The sequence below is a fragment of the Calidris pugnax genome, unplaced genomic scaffold (genome assembly GCF_001431845.1).
Source record: "Calidris pugnax isolate Ruff unplaced genomic scaffold, ASM143184v1 scaffold211, whole genome shotgun sequence".
NCBI lineage: Eukaryota > Metazoa > Chordata > Aves > Charadriiformes > Scolopacidae > Calidris > Calidris pugnax.
This window is the reverse complement of record NW_015091083.1, coordinates 6,852,404-6,867,925: the sequence shown is the minus strand read 5'-3', so window position 1 is coordinate 6,867,925 and position 15,522 is coordinate 6,852,404. Positions and strand designations below refer to the sequence as shown.

At 47.1% G+C, this 15,522-nt stretch overlaps 1 protein-coding gene across 1 annotated transcript; it reads right to left on the bottom strand.

Moving 5' to 3' along the window:
- Positions 1-5,934: 5,934 nt before the first annotated feature.
- Positions 5,935-15,250, bottom strand: SLC25A47 (solute carrier family 25 member 47). Its single transcript, XM_014957466.1, has 6 exons — positions 15,073-15,250; positions 9,536-9,579; positions 9,176-9,247; positions 8,768-8,950; positions 7,065-7,338; positions 5,935-6,221 (listed from the first exon to the last, which is right to left on the bottom strand). The coding sequence occupies exons 1-6, from the start codon at positions 15,098-15,100 to the stop codon at positions 5,935-5,937; spliced, it is 888 nt and encodes a 295-aa protein (XP_014812952.1). The 5' UTR covers positions 15,101-15,250.
- Positions 15,251-15,522: the final 272 nt, after the last annotated feature.

Sequence of the window (15,522 nt, the reverse complement as noted above, 5' to 3'; positions counted from 1 at the left end):
GGATACGTATAGTATTGTCTGTTCTGTTTTACCTCATCAAGTCATTTAAACTAGGGCTACTTATTTTAAGGTATATTCCAGTGAGAAAATATACTTTATTAAAATACCTCATGTAATATTTAATTACCTCCTTTCTTAGAAAGAACTTCAGTGTCTTTGCTATGATTTATGGAAGAAAAATTCAAATTATTAGTTAATTTGTGTCAATGTGTATGCTGCTGAATGCAAACTGTTAGATCTGTCTTGTATTTATATAGAATAGAAAGCTGCTAGCCCAGATGTGGTCTTATCGACATCAAATAAAAATGCCTTTGCTGACACAGGTGGGTATTGATGTGTGGTATTTGCAAATCGTTTTAAAATATAAGGAAGGCACTTGAATGAGGTGTGAAATATTTAAACTTTAAGGTTTTATACTGTGGGGCCTAGTGGACGTATACTGACTGCTGCATTGTTTAAAAAAAATAAAATTCAAAAAATCACACTTTTGACTGTAGCAGATTACAATTGGGTTGAGGGAAAAGTTTCTATGGATCAGGGGACGTCAGGACATAAGGAGGTGCCGGGCTGTTTGTGCTGCCTGGAGCTGGTGCTGCTGCCCTCCCACCAGCGGCGGTTCCGTACCACAGCGTACATGTCCTCTCCAGCCATGGCCCTGCCTTTCCCAGGTGGAAATACCCTGTGCCAGCTTGTATGTGAAGTGCCCCTCTTAGTTTATGCTTGACCAAGGAACCAAAGAAAAACTGAAATGCAAGACAAGTCCTATTGCATGCGTTTCAAAATTGTGCTGAGAATAGCAATGCTTAGCTTTTGTCTTTTTCTTTGCTGCTTACGTGAGCTGGCAGCGCTAATATAATGCCATTGACTTCAACAAATTGAAGTAAACGTTTACCAGCAACTATCTCTATAACCCACAGACGTGGCATCTCAGTGCTAACAAATGTCTAGGAATCAGTAGGAAAGGGTGTGGTTTGGGTTTTTTTGTTAGTTTGTGCTTTTTTTTTAAAGTGGTGAAGCAATTCTTAGGAAAGAAAAATAGCTTCTTAAATCCAGTAGGAAATAAACTTATTCTGTGCAATTCTTAGGAAAGAAAAATAGCTTCTTACATCCAGTAGGAAATAAACTTATTCTTGGTTACTGTAGACTTTAATGATGACCTTCCTGTTCTTGCAGTCCACTCTTTGTCATCTTTAAGTTATGCATAAAAGATAAGATTTGAAATTACTTTTGCATGGCTTTTACAAACTCATAGTGCAAATTTCTTCTTTAAAATACCAGATGCAGATCTGTCCTGCAAGATTTATTTCATTTATTCAGGAAAGGGAAATATGCTGTAGGAGAAACAGGAGTGTGATCTATTTTAACTAAGCATATGGATTAATTTTGTCATGCAGCCATTAAAATCTGTTTTGAAATCTCTAGAAAGGAAAGTGATAGCAAAATTAGTATTTGTTTACTGAGCAAGCACCTTACGCGATCTGTAGACTTTAATGATGACCTTCCTGTTCTTGCAGTCCACTCTTTGTCATCTTTAAGTTATGCATAAAAGATAAGATTTGAAATTACTTTTGCATGGCTTTTACAAACTCATAGTGCAAATTTCTTCTTTAAAATACCAGATGCAGATCTGTCCTGCAAGATTTATTTCATTTATTCAGGAAAGGGAAATATGCTGTAGGAGAAACAGGAGTGTGATCTATTTTAACTAAGCATATGGATTAATTTTGTCATGCAGCCATTAAAATCTGTTTTGAAATCTCTAGAAAGGAAAGTGATAGCAAAATTACTTAGTATTTGTTTACTGAGCAAACACCTTACGCAAGTGCTCTGTTGGATTCTTACAAACATGCTTCTGAAATGATACCATTTCTCAGAGGAGTCATGGCAAATTCCTAAATCTGTTGTAATTGCAATTCAAGTCCCAGAGGTATATAAAAGTCAAGACAAGGTAGTCTTCAAAAGCATGTGTGAAATGGCTAAGTGTGTTATCAGGCCATGTTCATTACATTTTCCTCAACTTGTTCGTATTTTGTTTATCTTGCTGTAATGCCATGTTCATTACATTTTCCTCAACTTGTTTGTATCTTGTTTATCTTGCTGTAATAAAAAAAAAATGTAGATAAAAGTATATATCAAACTTCTTTGATTTTACTCTTTTCTTTTCCTTTTTTTTTGAATTTTTAAAAGGCTTAATTTACACTTACTCTATTTTTGATCTCTCTTCCTACTCTTAGGTGTTGATTTAGTCATCTGATGGAACTGGTCCTTGTTTGGATGTCCAGTGCCTTTCAAGTAGCAAAGCAGGGAGCCTTATAACCCCCTCTATCCAGTCTGGCCAGGTAGACTTCAGATTGCTCCTGGAGCAAGCCAATAAGGGTCAGTTTGCCAAAGATTCACTAGTCACAGTAAAACGGATGTTGCATTTCCCTGTGTACAGCAGCCAGCTCAGAAATAAGGGAAGGTCAATGCGACCCGTTTACACTGACTCTTCAGTAGGTTTGGCATAAAGAATCACAGAATGGTTTGGGTTGGAAGGGACCTTAAAGATCATCAAGTTCCAACCCCCCTGCCGTGGGCAGGGACACCTCCCACTAGACCAGGTTGCTCAAAGCCCCATCCACCCACGTCTTGAACACTTCCAGGGATGGTGCATCCACAACTTCTCTGGGCAACCTGTTCCAGTGTCTCGCCACCCTCACAGGAAAGAATTTCTTCCTAATATTTAATCTAAATCTTTCATCTTTCTGCTTAAAACCATTACCCCTCATCCTATTGCTGCACTCCCTGATAAAGAGTCCCTCCCCATCTCTCCTGTAGGCCCCCTTTAGGTGCTGGAAGGGGCCATAAGGTCTCCCCGGAGCCTTCTCTTCTCCAGGCTGGTACTTAAGTGGAAACGTGATATTCCACAATTGCTGTGGTCTGAAGACCACAGATTCTGAATAGCTTCACGTGACTTTTCCACAGTCACCAAGAGGCACGCTGAGAGGGCATGCTAAAACCTACTTGGATTTTCATAAACACTGTCAGACAAAACAGGGATTATCAGCAGCATGAAAAGATGCAGCAAAATGTGCCTTCCAGAGACAATTTAGATTTTTTTTTCAAGGCCACGAAGTTTGTTACTGAAAGAAAGCATCTATATCAGCACAGCAAATGTGTCTTCGTTCTGTTAGCTGGCCTTCAGCTAGCTCATTTATCAGAATAAGTAGTTCTGCGATTATCAGAGTAACTGAAGGTCAAGGTAATACGAAGAAATCAGAAAATAAAGCAGTCAGGTTCTGAAATCCAGAAGCCAGACACCAGAAGTTTGGTGTTCATGTGGTGAAGTACATAATGTGTGCACGGTGTCATGTCATTAAACAAAAATTGGTTCATAATTATGTGCTTGTGTTGACAGTATGTACCCAGTCAACTCCTCTGCTTGTTGGTAGCTTGTATGGATGTGAAGTAGCTGTGAGTTCTTGCTCCAAGGCAGGTTATCACCCATATACTCTGTATGTGGTTTTTTTCCAGTAAAGGCTTGGGAACAGGATGGATTGCAAAGCAATTGTCTTCCTGAAATAAACTGCCTGAAGACACAACTTACCTCTCGTGTAGCATTTGTTCAGGCCCATGAGAACCTGCTTTGATGTGGTGCTGAGTACCCTGGGGCTTGCAGTTCTCAGGCCCTCGCACTGGCTTCCACAGCTGGTCCTGCTCATTTTTACAATTCATCTGTAATTTCTGTTTCTTAAAACCAGCTGTATTTCAGTTACACCCACAGGAGGAGGCATTTTTAGTCATCTGAATGCACGAGTCTATTAGGAAAGCTGAGCAACTTCATTTCCAAACCTTGGGCTGGCCATGAATGGTATCAACGCTGCCTAAAAAAAAGTAAATGGATGTTTGGTCTGATTTACAGGCATTGTTTTACTGTCTCTGTTGAGAGGCTGTAATGCCTGAGACCAAAGTTGGCTGAGAATAATACAGCATTAAGGAGTTTCATTCCAGGCAGAGCTGGGATAAATCACTCCTCAAGTCAAAGGCATCCCTTGTAGAACAAGGTGAGGGTGGTAGACCCTTAAGAGCCATTTCAAGAGGAATTTCAAATCTTAAAATGGACTTACTTAAATCATCTATTGTAAGGACTTTCTGACTAAAGGACGTTTGGTGCTGATGTCCCAAGACGGACATATCAACAGGGTGACAGGTTGCTGAGGCCATAAGTGCTTTGGGAGAGAATCCAGTTCTGTGGCGGGTCTTTGATCTCACTCCTCTTTGAGGTGACGTACTCTGCACCTGCCTGCGCTTTTAACCCTGCCCTTGGATCAGCTGCAGGAGCTGGGTAGAGAAGAAGTACGAGTCTTTGACTGTGAATGTGTTTAAAAAGCCAGTTGAAGGTTTCGGTTTTAGGAGGACAGTTCTGGAGCTTTTTACTGGTCTGGAGTGGAAGAGGTCCCCTGTTCTGTCTTCTAGTAGCACCTGAAATATTTCAACTTGTCATTCTAGTTCAAGAGTCCTTTTTATATCTCCAGAGTAGCTGACAAGTCCTGTCTGCTGCAAAATTACTGTCAGCATAGTCAAGGCCGTGCTATCAACTGGTAAAAGTGGCTGTGGACCATCAACCCTCAATATGAGAATTCCTTTAAAAATTTAGTTTTTCCTCTTTCCCTCCAAAAAATGCACTTTCAGCAGAATCCAACAGGGCCTGGATCCAGGGATTAAACGGCAAACAGAAAACATTTATGCTGGTCATGAGGCAGGATGAGCAAATTGAAGTATTTCTGCTTTTAGGGGTTTTACTTCCGAAGCAATAGTGAGGGGGATGCTGTGGGTTATTTTTTTCAAATGATACGTTGATGGAACTTTATATCTTTGTGAAAAATAAATAATTGCTAAGAAATTCAGAAATGTACCTTTGACAAAAAAAAAACACCAAGCATTTGGCTGCTCCTAACCGTAGTTTAAAGGGAGAAGAGTATGCAATTTTTAAAGGCTGTAAATCTTAATGACACTCTACAACTTCGCAAGCCTCCTTTAACTTGCCTAACCCCGCTAGTATGCAGATTTTATGGCAGCCTTTCCTTTGAGAAGCAAAGAGGTTTTGCATCTATTCCAGCCCTCCTTCCAGGACGGGAACAGATTGCCTCCAAAGCTGTGCCAAGCCCCGGAAAGCCGCGGCGCCGTGGGACGCTGTAGGGTTGGAGGATGCAGAGGGAGAAAAATCACATGGTTTATGGGAACCTGAGCCTGGTTTCACTTTCAATGAGGCCATTAGCACAATTATGTAAACAGTCCGCGTCTGCCGCTCATTAAACAACGACAGGAAAAAGCAAGGAGGCTCGTAGTTCAGCTGTTACCAAAGGGGTATAATTGTAGAGCACTTGGGCAAAATTAAAGCTGGGAACAGAAAGCTGCAGCCTGAAGCACAAGTGTGTGAGTTACTAATCAAGGCAATACAGCTCACGCTGGAGAGCCTTAAACCTCACACCAACTTCCCCCAGCTCTTGCCTTAGTTGTGACGATCGTTTTCTATGCCAGTAGGAACCGAAACGAAGCCTTTACCAAAAAATCTCTGATCAGACTAGAAGCTTTTTAGAACGTAAATGTTTGCAAGTGTTTCCAGAGCCTGAGCGGTGGCTACAGTGTAAATACACTAATGAGATAAAGGGGAGGTTGGACATGAGTCCAGGTCTCCCTGATGGGTTCGTAATCCTGTAAGAATCAAACAAAGCCGTCAGTCATCCAGCTTTGTGCTGAAATGTCTGTGTTTCCTAGCTGTCCATCAAAGGACAGGGCATTCAGCTGTTGTTTGTTGGTGTTGTGTTAGGAAAAAAAAAAAAAAACAAACCACACAAAAGACACCTCGGAACTGAGTGGTTTGTTGGTGTTGTGTTAGGAAAAAAAAAAACCACAAACCACACAAAAGACACCTCTGGAACTGAGTGTCACAAGCTATTTTTTGGTTGTATAATGCTCTGTGAATCTCAGTACAGCTTCATACGTTACAAACACCACCATGTTCACAGGAAAGGCACGAATGCAGTTTAAACCCAGTCCTTTGAAAAGCACTTTTGCCCCCTCCCTCCTCACGCTCTCCCTGGCACAGTGCAGGAGGCCTTTGTACTTGTGCTGCTCCGACTCCTCCGTTTGCATCCGCGATTTGAGGACATCCATGGGAGTAGCTAATCCCCAGGCCAGGACCCCAGCAAAGCCACCAGACAGCAGCACAACCAGGAACCCTGCAGGAGCGAAGGGAGGAGCAGTTAATTTGGGCCTTGCACTGATCATTTGTTAACGAACTTGATTAATTCCCACGTTTTTCAGCAGTTGTTTCCTCCCAGCTCGTGCAGTTGTGAGTTTTCAGTGATCTCACACGAACCGATTTCGCAGCATGCTCATTTTTGCCTCCAGCAGACTGGCTCATGCAGTGGCAGCAGCTATTTCAACACCACACAAGCTCCGTGCAGTTGTGAGTTTTCAGTGATCTCACACAAACCGATTTCGCAGCGTACTCATTTTTGCCTCCATCAGACCTGCTCATGCAGAGGCAGCAATTTCAACACCACACAAGCTCTGTGTGATGCAGCCTGAGAGCACCCACACCCTCTTCAGCTGCGTCTGTTCATCTTTATAATTCTCTGGAAGATGCTCTTGGCCGAATGTCACCCATTTGTTCTTTTCTCAAGGCGCGTGGCTGGTTTTTTGGAGCCAGAACACAACCAGGAAACTTAAGTGTCTTTCCGTTCTGCCCCTGGAGTTTATTTTCAAGCTCTGGACTGGCCCTGTTGGCCCCTGGGAGGTTTGTCCGTGTTCCTATTTCTCGTTACACATCCTATTTCTGCGCCAAGAGGATTTCACACCCCTGTGCGAGGCACCATAAACCCCAGGGAGAGGGTGGTGCGGGCGAAGCCTTTGCTCCCAGGCTGCTGGGAGCAAACACACAGCAACCCCTGCGTGAGGACCGGATCTGGGAGAGGTTTTATAGGTACTGGGTGATGTTTGCTGAGAGCCTGATTTCCCTCTTAGCATGGTATTAAATAAGCCGCTTCTGCACGTAATGCCAGATGCTTTCCCATACCTACCCGGTTTATTTTTCCCAGCTGGTGTGAGCCAGTCGCACAGAGCAGAATAGGTGAGGAAATATATTGCAGAAGAAGAGCAGTCCCTGCAGAGCAGTGCAGAGCAGCCCTTGTAGAGACCCCCAAGCCCTTCCTCCTTGGCGATCACCTTCAGACAGTGCAGAGACCCTCGGTACTTTGGCTTGGGAACAGGCTGGGGAGATGTGAGGGAAGGGTGTGGGTTCCTCTGAGTCTGCATGCGAACTTTAGCCACCTCACTGGGGGCCATCAGCACAACCTGTAACACCAGAGAATGGTATTTTAACCCTTCACACTTAGTGTTTTCATCCCCCTCCTGCAAATGCCTTCTCTCCCACCTTTCCAGGCAATAGTATTGCCTGAAGCCAGCAAGTTCCAGCCTCGTCCTCTCTGTCTGTGCTAAATCCCACCCAGCAGCAGCAGGACACGCGTGTGCAGAGTGGAAGGTGAGGCAGAAACCAACAAGGGATATTAAATACCTGTAACAACTTACTAAACCAGATGGGCACCGAAAGGGGATGTCCTCAGCTATAGGGTAGCATATATCAGAGCTTTTATATGTGTCTGTGTTTGGAACCAAGGCCATAAAAGCTTTGGAAAAATTGACCTGTGTTAAGTAGAGTAGTTGCCTGCTAGGAAACACCTAGAAACCCGACCATCTGGCCTGCTCTGTAAGAGGATTGCCTGCGACCGAGCACGTATTTCTGCCCAGCACGTCATCGGGGCGCCGGGGTGAGCTCTGCTTGCGAACGCTCGCAGAAATCCATCTGCTTCTGGGAAACTGCCCCTGGAATCAGCCTCGCTCACCTCCCTGCCCTGGGATGGTGCCCGTTTGCCAGGCAGCACCACTTCTCAGAAGAGGAGGCTCCGGGGAGGCCTAATAGCAGCCTTCCAGTACCTGAAGGGAGCCTACAGGAAGGCTGGGGAGAACCTGTTTACAAAGGCCTGCAGTGACAGGACGAGGGGAAATGGCTTCAAGCTGGAGGGGAACAGATTTAGACTGGAGATTAGGAGAGGGTTCTTCACTGTGAGGGTGGTGGAGCACGGGAACAGGTTGCCCAGGGAGGTGGTTGAGGCCCCTTCCCTGGAGATATTCAAGGAGAGGCTCGACGAGGCCCCGGGCAACCTGGTCTAGTTGGGGGTGTCCCTGCTGACTGCGGGGGGGTCGGACTAGATGACCTTTGGAGGTCCCTTCCAGCCTGGACAATTCTATGATTCTGTGATGCTCCGCCGAGTTTTGAGTCCTGACAGTTTTCAGTCACGTCTCTCTCACATACCTGGACAATTCTATGATTCTATGATGCCCCGCCGAGTTTTGAGTCCTGATAGTTTTCAGTTACATCTCTCTCACATGAACACAGCACCAGAGCCACTGGGAAAGTTTGCCGCCCAGGTTGTTTTTCTTCCTTTCTCTGCCTTTTATTGCCAAGATGCGTGTCATTCTTAATAGCGTGTTCGTAAAGTGTTTTGGCACTCTAAAGACCATCTGGCAGGACTCAGCCATTCCACGGAGCCCGTCAGCGAGGGGACGGCACGGTCAGAGTGTGACCCCCTGCCCCTGGAAAAACAAACCCGACGGGCTTGTTGCGGGCTCCCCCGAGAGAAAACATTCCCTGCATTTCCAGCCTCCTCCTGTGCTTGTGAACGAGCTCTCTCCTTTGTGCTTTCCCTCTCGGCTCTTTACCTACCCGGGCAGCTCCGGCACCGCCTCCAGCGAGAGAAATGTCCAGCTTGGACGGCGTCGCATCTGCAGCCCCGTATCGCAGCTTGCAGATGGTACAGAGGAAGTTTCTGTACGTGCCAAACGAAACAGAAGAAATCACCGATACCGAGAGGACCGAGGCAGACATGCCTTTGTAAAATCCCCAAACCTAGTCGGGAAGAGAGAAAAAAAAATAATAAAGAATGCTTTTAAGAGGGGACGGCATGGGAGAGCGTCCGCCCGACAACGCTGAGCCAAAACTTGGTGCCATCTTACAGCTCATCAACAGAGCTCTAGGTGCTGCCTGCCCTCCCCAAACTGACAGAGGCAGCTCTGCTTCTCTGAAACAAGTCACCTCTAGTTGATATCAGCAGTTCCGAAGAGAGGTACCTACTTTTTCTGTCCTGTATGTTTCCTGAATGCAGTGCCAAATCCCATTGTAGTGCCTCTCCGTCTGAATTCTCACCTAGGAATGCAGGGACAACTTTGAAATGCGAGCACCAGATTAAAAGAAAGAAATAAAAATCAACAAATGTCACAGCAGCAAACCAGATAATTAGCCATAAGATAGCATTGCCAAACAATTTACTTTTTTTTAATAAAAGAAAAACAACACGATCAAATAAAATGAAATATGTCGATGTAAAAAAGACGAAAGCATTGCCATGGGACTAGTTTCCTAAGAAGGAGGAAGAAAGCAAAGGGGCGTGTTTGTTTTCAGTCTGTAGACAAGAAATAAAGCTCCGACAGGTACCTTCACTGTGTCCAGCGGATAGCCCACTGCTGTGCTCAGACCACCTGAAACACAGAGAGTATTGGAGATGGTTAACAGCACACGTCACGACAGACCGTTTTCCCCCGTTGCAGTAAGGCATCAGGGGAACAGCAGAAAAATGCAGCTTCAGAGCCCTGCCGTGCTTGGCACCAGCCCTCTCTCGAGCTCCAGAGATGACATTTGAGCCAAGAATGACAGAGCAAAATGCGCAGATTTCTCTGCCTGACCACGCCACGCTCAGAGAAGGAATTTGAGCGTCATGGGAAACTTATCAGGAGGAACACCACCACGGTGCAGACCAGAACTGGGAAAACGCAGAAAGCACTGCTGCAGGAAGCTTAAGGGATGACTTTTACAGTATTGGACTGTTTCTCTTTCCCCTCTCAGGTTAAGCAGTAAAGCATCTTTGGACCATGACCAAGCACTCTCACATGAGGTGCAAAGCATCTCCACTCACAGGAGAGGTCTCTGGAGCAATTTTGGTTCTCCAGACTTGACTTGGAAATACTGAAGCATAATAGCAGTGGTTTTATAGAGGACATCTATAAAAGAGGGGTAGTCCTCAGGCATTACAGGTTCTCGGCAATCTGTCTTCCTTCTTGAAGGCAGGAGAGGTGCTGCTGCTGCCTCCTGCACACCAGGGACCAGAGAAAAGGAGGCTGATCACCCACCTCACTGCATTTCTCAGCTCTGACTAAACACATCTCTTGGCAGATACAACAGATGATAAAGGGGCTGACCAGCTAACTTCCTCCTAGTACATCAACTCTCAAGTCATCGGAGAGGAAATTAGGCTGGCAACACAAGGGAGCTGTGTCTATGTGAGCTATTTAGACAGAGATCAAGTACATACAAGAGCTGGATGAGCCCTTCAGGAGCCAGACAGTCATAGGTAACAGCGTCTGTCTGGTGACTCATGAGTTGGAAACGCCCTCTCATTTAAACCTTCTTTAAAAAACAAAAAAGATACTTAAAGATGTTGTGGTCCCTGTGGGAATTTCACTAGGCATGTTCACCTGTGGTTGGGTGGCTGGTTGGGAGCTCTGGAAAGCTCTACTACGTTTTGGAAAAAAGCAGCAGCTGCTGGTGTGAGTCACCAGGAGACAACCCTGAGGTGCATTACTCAGAAGAAAACAACCAACAGCATCTTACTTACAGAAAAGTAAGGTTTGTTCTGCAAAAGTCTCTATCAAATCCGCCACCAGGTAAATAGCAATGAAGATGAAAAAATGGGCCAAGAAGCCACCTTCTGTATTTCAAAACCAAAATGGGACCAGGCTGGAAGAGAGATAGCGATGGGGGAGCACACCAGCAGGGTAATACACCCCAAATGCCTGTGGTCTGAGCAGAGTGACAACGCAAAAAGTCACCCGGGGGCACCTGTACTGTCCCAGATTCCTGGCCACTGGCCAGAGGCAGACTGCAAACCCTGGCCCCGCCAGCCAGGGAAGAGTAGCTCATAAGTCAATGTCAGCGTGACTGTGCTGACCTCAGAGGTGTGGTCCCCTGGCCCAAGAACCTGTCCCAGGCTGGAAGATTTGGCATCGCATCAGTTTCAGACTTCCTGAACCTCAGAGGTGGTGGATATGGGCTGAGCAGACACTGGTGACTTGGGGACACCATGTGCCGACAGCTCAGGAAGGCAGGAGCCTTGTCTCACACTGAACCTCAGAGGTGGTGGATATGGGCTGACCAGACACTGGTGACTCATGGACACCGTGTGCCTTGCTCCTCCGACAGCTCAGGAAGGTAGGAGCCTTGTCTCACGCCCGTCAGGTACCAAGGCTGATTTTGGTCACTGTTCGACACTAAGTGTCCTTCCTTCCAGAGGAATTGTCCTGTTCACCTGTTCACACATTAAGACACAGAGACAGCAGCAACATAGAAAAATTAGGCAGGTTCATTAAGACACAGAGACAGCAGCAACATAGAGAAAATAAAGCAGGTTTGCCCCAAACCAGCCTATTTTCTGTTGCTTCTCAGTCCTCAGGGCTCCTGCTTACCTTGAGTCCAGCAAGGACCAAATTTCTCCACTTGGAAGGAGAGCATAAGCGTAAATTTTTCACTGCTTGCACTCCAAACCTCCAGAGAACTACAGCCTGACATGAACTGTGCTCTTTAAGAGCCAAAGCACTCAAGGCAGTTAAGTTGTCAGAGCTGAGGAGCTCAGCCAAGTCTACCAAAGGCTGAGGAAGAAGTGCTCTACGCAGTCATGCAATATAAATAGCCTGGGACAAAGATAGCATGACCCACACATACCCTGTTTGCACAGCAGAATCGAACAAAGCTAGCGATGTATAGCATACATATGGGAGAGGGATCCTGTGGGGCTCCCCCTGAGTAACACTGCACCAACTGTGATGAAAATAACTGGCAAAACCAGGTGAACGATCTCCATTGGGTTGTAGTTACCCAGCTTTCATGCCTGCTTTATCTGAGATGTTCTCAGGTATTGTGCAGGGACACAATACCTGAGATCCCCTACACACACACACACAAACAGGGTGCAGGGACAAAACTGGGTTACTCATAGTCTCTTCATGAGTCAGGCCACTTCCAGCAGGCAATTCAAATAAGGAGGGGTCTTGGCGAGGTGGCCATTGCAATGGTAATTAGCACAGAGCAAGCAGCGGCCATACAGAGCCCACCAGGCTGCAACAGCTCTGAGCTGTCGGTAAACCCTTGGCTGAGAGACCCCAGGAGAAGCAGGGATCATGGTCATCATGGTCCATGCACTGGATGGGTAGACAGCAACTTCCGAAGGCCTTTACTTTGTGCAGAGCTGGGAACACAAGAAGTGCCCCGTGTCCTAAACAAGCCGAACTCCGTCCAGTAACGTGACCCTGGCAGTGGCCAGCAGGAGCTGCTTTAGCCGTAAGGACAAGGAGACAGCGTGTTCCCTCCGTAACTGGACTGCTTTATCTAACCTTGGACTGCATGTGACTGGTGTGTGACCTTGCAGTAAGATGTGGAGAAGCCCAGGCATGCTGCAGACCCTGCTGTTCTACCACTGTTGGGTGAACCTCAGCTTCCCCTTCCCAAATCTTTGCGCCTGGCATAAGGGTCAAGTCATTCCCCAGTCATCAATGGTCAATACCCATCCCCTGCCGTGGCCCAGGCTGCTGCCGTAGCAGGGCTAAAAAACACACATAGGATCACAGGAAAATTCAAGTTGGAAAGACCCTCAGGAGGTCTCTAGTCCAACCTCCTACCCAGCTTTATTGGCCAGGAAGGACATGCTTATAGGTGATGAGCTGCTTTCAAGGACATCCAGCCCCCATTTGGTGGTTACTGAGAGTTGCCATGGTCGTTAAGCATGTTTCTCTCCCATTCTTTCCACCTGGAGTCACAGCAGGTCACTGTTTCCTGCGTTGAAGATGCTGAGCTTGTCCCATGGCCACAGGAGCAATAGCTCAGAGGAGATGCACAATATTTGTGCTGGTGCCTGAGCCAGGCTGGATGATTACATGGGATTCAAAAGGGAAGCATCTTTGCCATTTCTCAGAGATGCTTAAGCCAGGCTTTCTCCCAAACATTCTGAAAACAGATCAAGGTCACAGGAATGTAATTTACTAAACAGAAACTCTGTCATTATCTATGTTGCCTCTTGAGTTGTTTGATGAACGTCAGGTGAGTTTGTAGCCTCCTTGAGAACTTGAAAACTGCTTCAGCTCTAACAAATACAAGCCGTGACACAAACTTGGCACCAAAACCATCCCGGTTCCACAGGAAAGCTGTCCCACCCCAGAAGCTGTCCCATGTCGGGGTCCACAGGGACCATGGGCCTGAAGCCCTGCCCAGGTTCCTTGCACATGTCTATGTCCAAGCTCCTAACAGGGAACAGCAAACCAGAAAATAGCCCTGTCTGCCAGTGAAAAGTGCATTGCCCCTCTTAGAAAAGACCCAGGCTGGACACAGATGGCAGTCTGTGGGGTCAGTGAAGTGCATTTAAACAAGCAAAGATATTTCTGATCCCACCTGGAGCTCCCCAGCCTGTATTCTCCCAGGCTGAGCCCATTTCCAGGGCACCCATGGGAGATGTTTGCTGCATGGTCAGGCGGCACATGATGCTGGCACCTGGACAGGGAGACTTCACACAAACCATGGCCTCACACAGGAGCTGGGGCAGAATGCTGAGGTGAACGGCTGCTCTGAAATTGTGCTTTCAACTGTCCACCTCCCCTAGTAAAAGAAGCTTATCCTTAAGTGGCTCAACTACAGCTGTGCCAATAAAAACAGGCATCCGAGCAGCAAACACAACTGTCACTGACCTGCCCACCTGAGCCCAGTTATTAATGGAATGTCTCAGAGGAGGTTTAGTGAATCCTTCCAGGATAGACATCCCATTGCCAGCCTCAGCACAGGGCTACCATCTCCACCCAGTACTTTAAAGTCAGCAAGGACAGAGGAGGAGAAAGCTGGCATGGAGGGGTTGGTGATATTCCTCTCTCCCATGAAAGGCCCTTCCTGAGCATGGTCCCCTAGCTTGGGGAAGGCCAACACCCCAAGCAACAGGCACCTCCAGGGCTGGATGCTGCTGAGATGCCACACCTTGCCCCACTTGCACATTTTGGGTGATGAGCAATAAGGGGCTGCAGGATAGAACTCATTGTGGTCCTTCCCAGGAAATGCACAGGTGGACCGGGACCACAGGCTGCTCCTGGTGAGGGAAACTGCCAAACCTCAGCAGATCTTAAAGTGAGATCTGGCATGCAGGCTTGGGCTGGGCATCTCAGCCATCTGGCAGGTTTACCTGGCCTTTCAGGTAAGGCTGAAGGCCTGACTTCGAGGCTCTTGTCTTGGTATTTGATACTCCGCTAAATCTGATGAGATTTCAGAAAAGAAATGAGACCAGTGGCTGCATTTCGTTGTTTAAAACAAAGCTGGGTGTGAGCAGCACACGCTCTAAAAACGTCTAGCGCGAAATCATGCATTTCTCCTTTTCCTTTTTTTTATATACAGCTAACCTACTTTCTCCCAGATTAAAGCCCGCTGCGCAGCACGCCTGCGCTGGAATTGCCACCACAAATCCATCCTAACCAAAGACAATGCAGAGGTCATTCATTCATTCCTTCTCCACTGTGAAAAGCCATGTCTCCATCCCTCCCATCCCGCAAATCGTGCCCCCAAATCCCCCAGAGCCATGACCCCCAGAGCCTGCCAGGACCCCCAGGCACCAGACACGTGAGGTTTTGCTGCCCAGCTGTCGCTCGCCAGTTTGTATCTGCAGCCAACATCTTCCACCCCGTCTCTTCCTATCAGGGTTTTGCCCTGTCCCGCTGCAATTAGACTGGAGGAAATCACGGGGCGATGACCTCAGCTGACCAAGCTGCAGTGCTGCCTCTCCAGAAGCTCCCTGAGCCGGCTCTGATGACGTTTTCCACTTTAATAAAGATGAATCCACTTTTAATGAGCAGCCCCCATCTCAGCTTTACCACCGAGACCTGCCCGTTAGCTGAACAAGAAGGAAACACAGCGATTTGCTTTCATCTACGAGCACTACTTCATATATTTACCTCCAATGGCCCCAGCAATGAAATCCATCCAGACTGAGCCTGCTGCCTTAATTACCCTGATTAACCGTTAGGGAGGTAGAAGAAAGGAGGATTCCGGTTCGGTCTTTCCACAGCCCCGCAGGTCCTTCGGAGACAGTGTGGTTTGCAATATGAATCACCTCCCTACTGGCTTCTCTTGCCCCTGGGGACTGTGAGCCTTGTGGATTCTTGGTGAATTCGCAGACTGGAGGCAGAGACGAGGAGGCTGGAGCTGTTCCAGGAACACAGTGAATAAGTAATCCCGCGAAGCCCTGCCACGCTGCGCCAGAGCCGCTGCTCCCCAGTGCCCTTCTGCTTGGAAAATCACAAGGGGAGGTGCTTTGCAGGGTAACGCTGGCCCTGAAGTGGCCATCCCCTGTTGTACTCATTAACCCCAGAAGACAGCCCTGCACACTTGTTTGCTGGAGGACA

Excerpts from the sequence above, each read along its gene's own strand:
- SLC25A47 (XM_014957466.1), bottom strand. The coding sequence starts at position 15,100 with ATGGATTTCATTGCTGGGGCCATTGGAG. Across the intron at positions 9,248-9,535 it reads ATCCGCTGGACACAGTGAAG|GTGAGAATTCAGACGGAGAG; the intron begins GTACCTGTCGGA and ends CTGCATTCCTAG. Across the intron at positions 6,222-7,064 it reads AGCTGGGAAAAATAAACCGG|GGTTCCTGGTTGTGCTGCTG; the intron begins GTAGGTATGGGA and ends TCGCTCCTGCAG.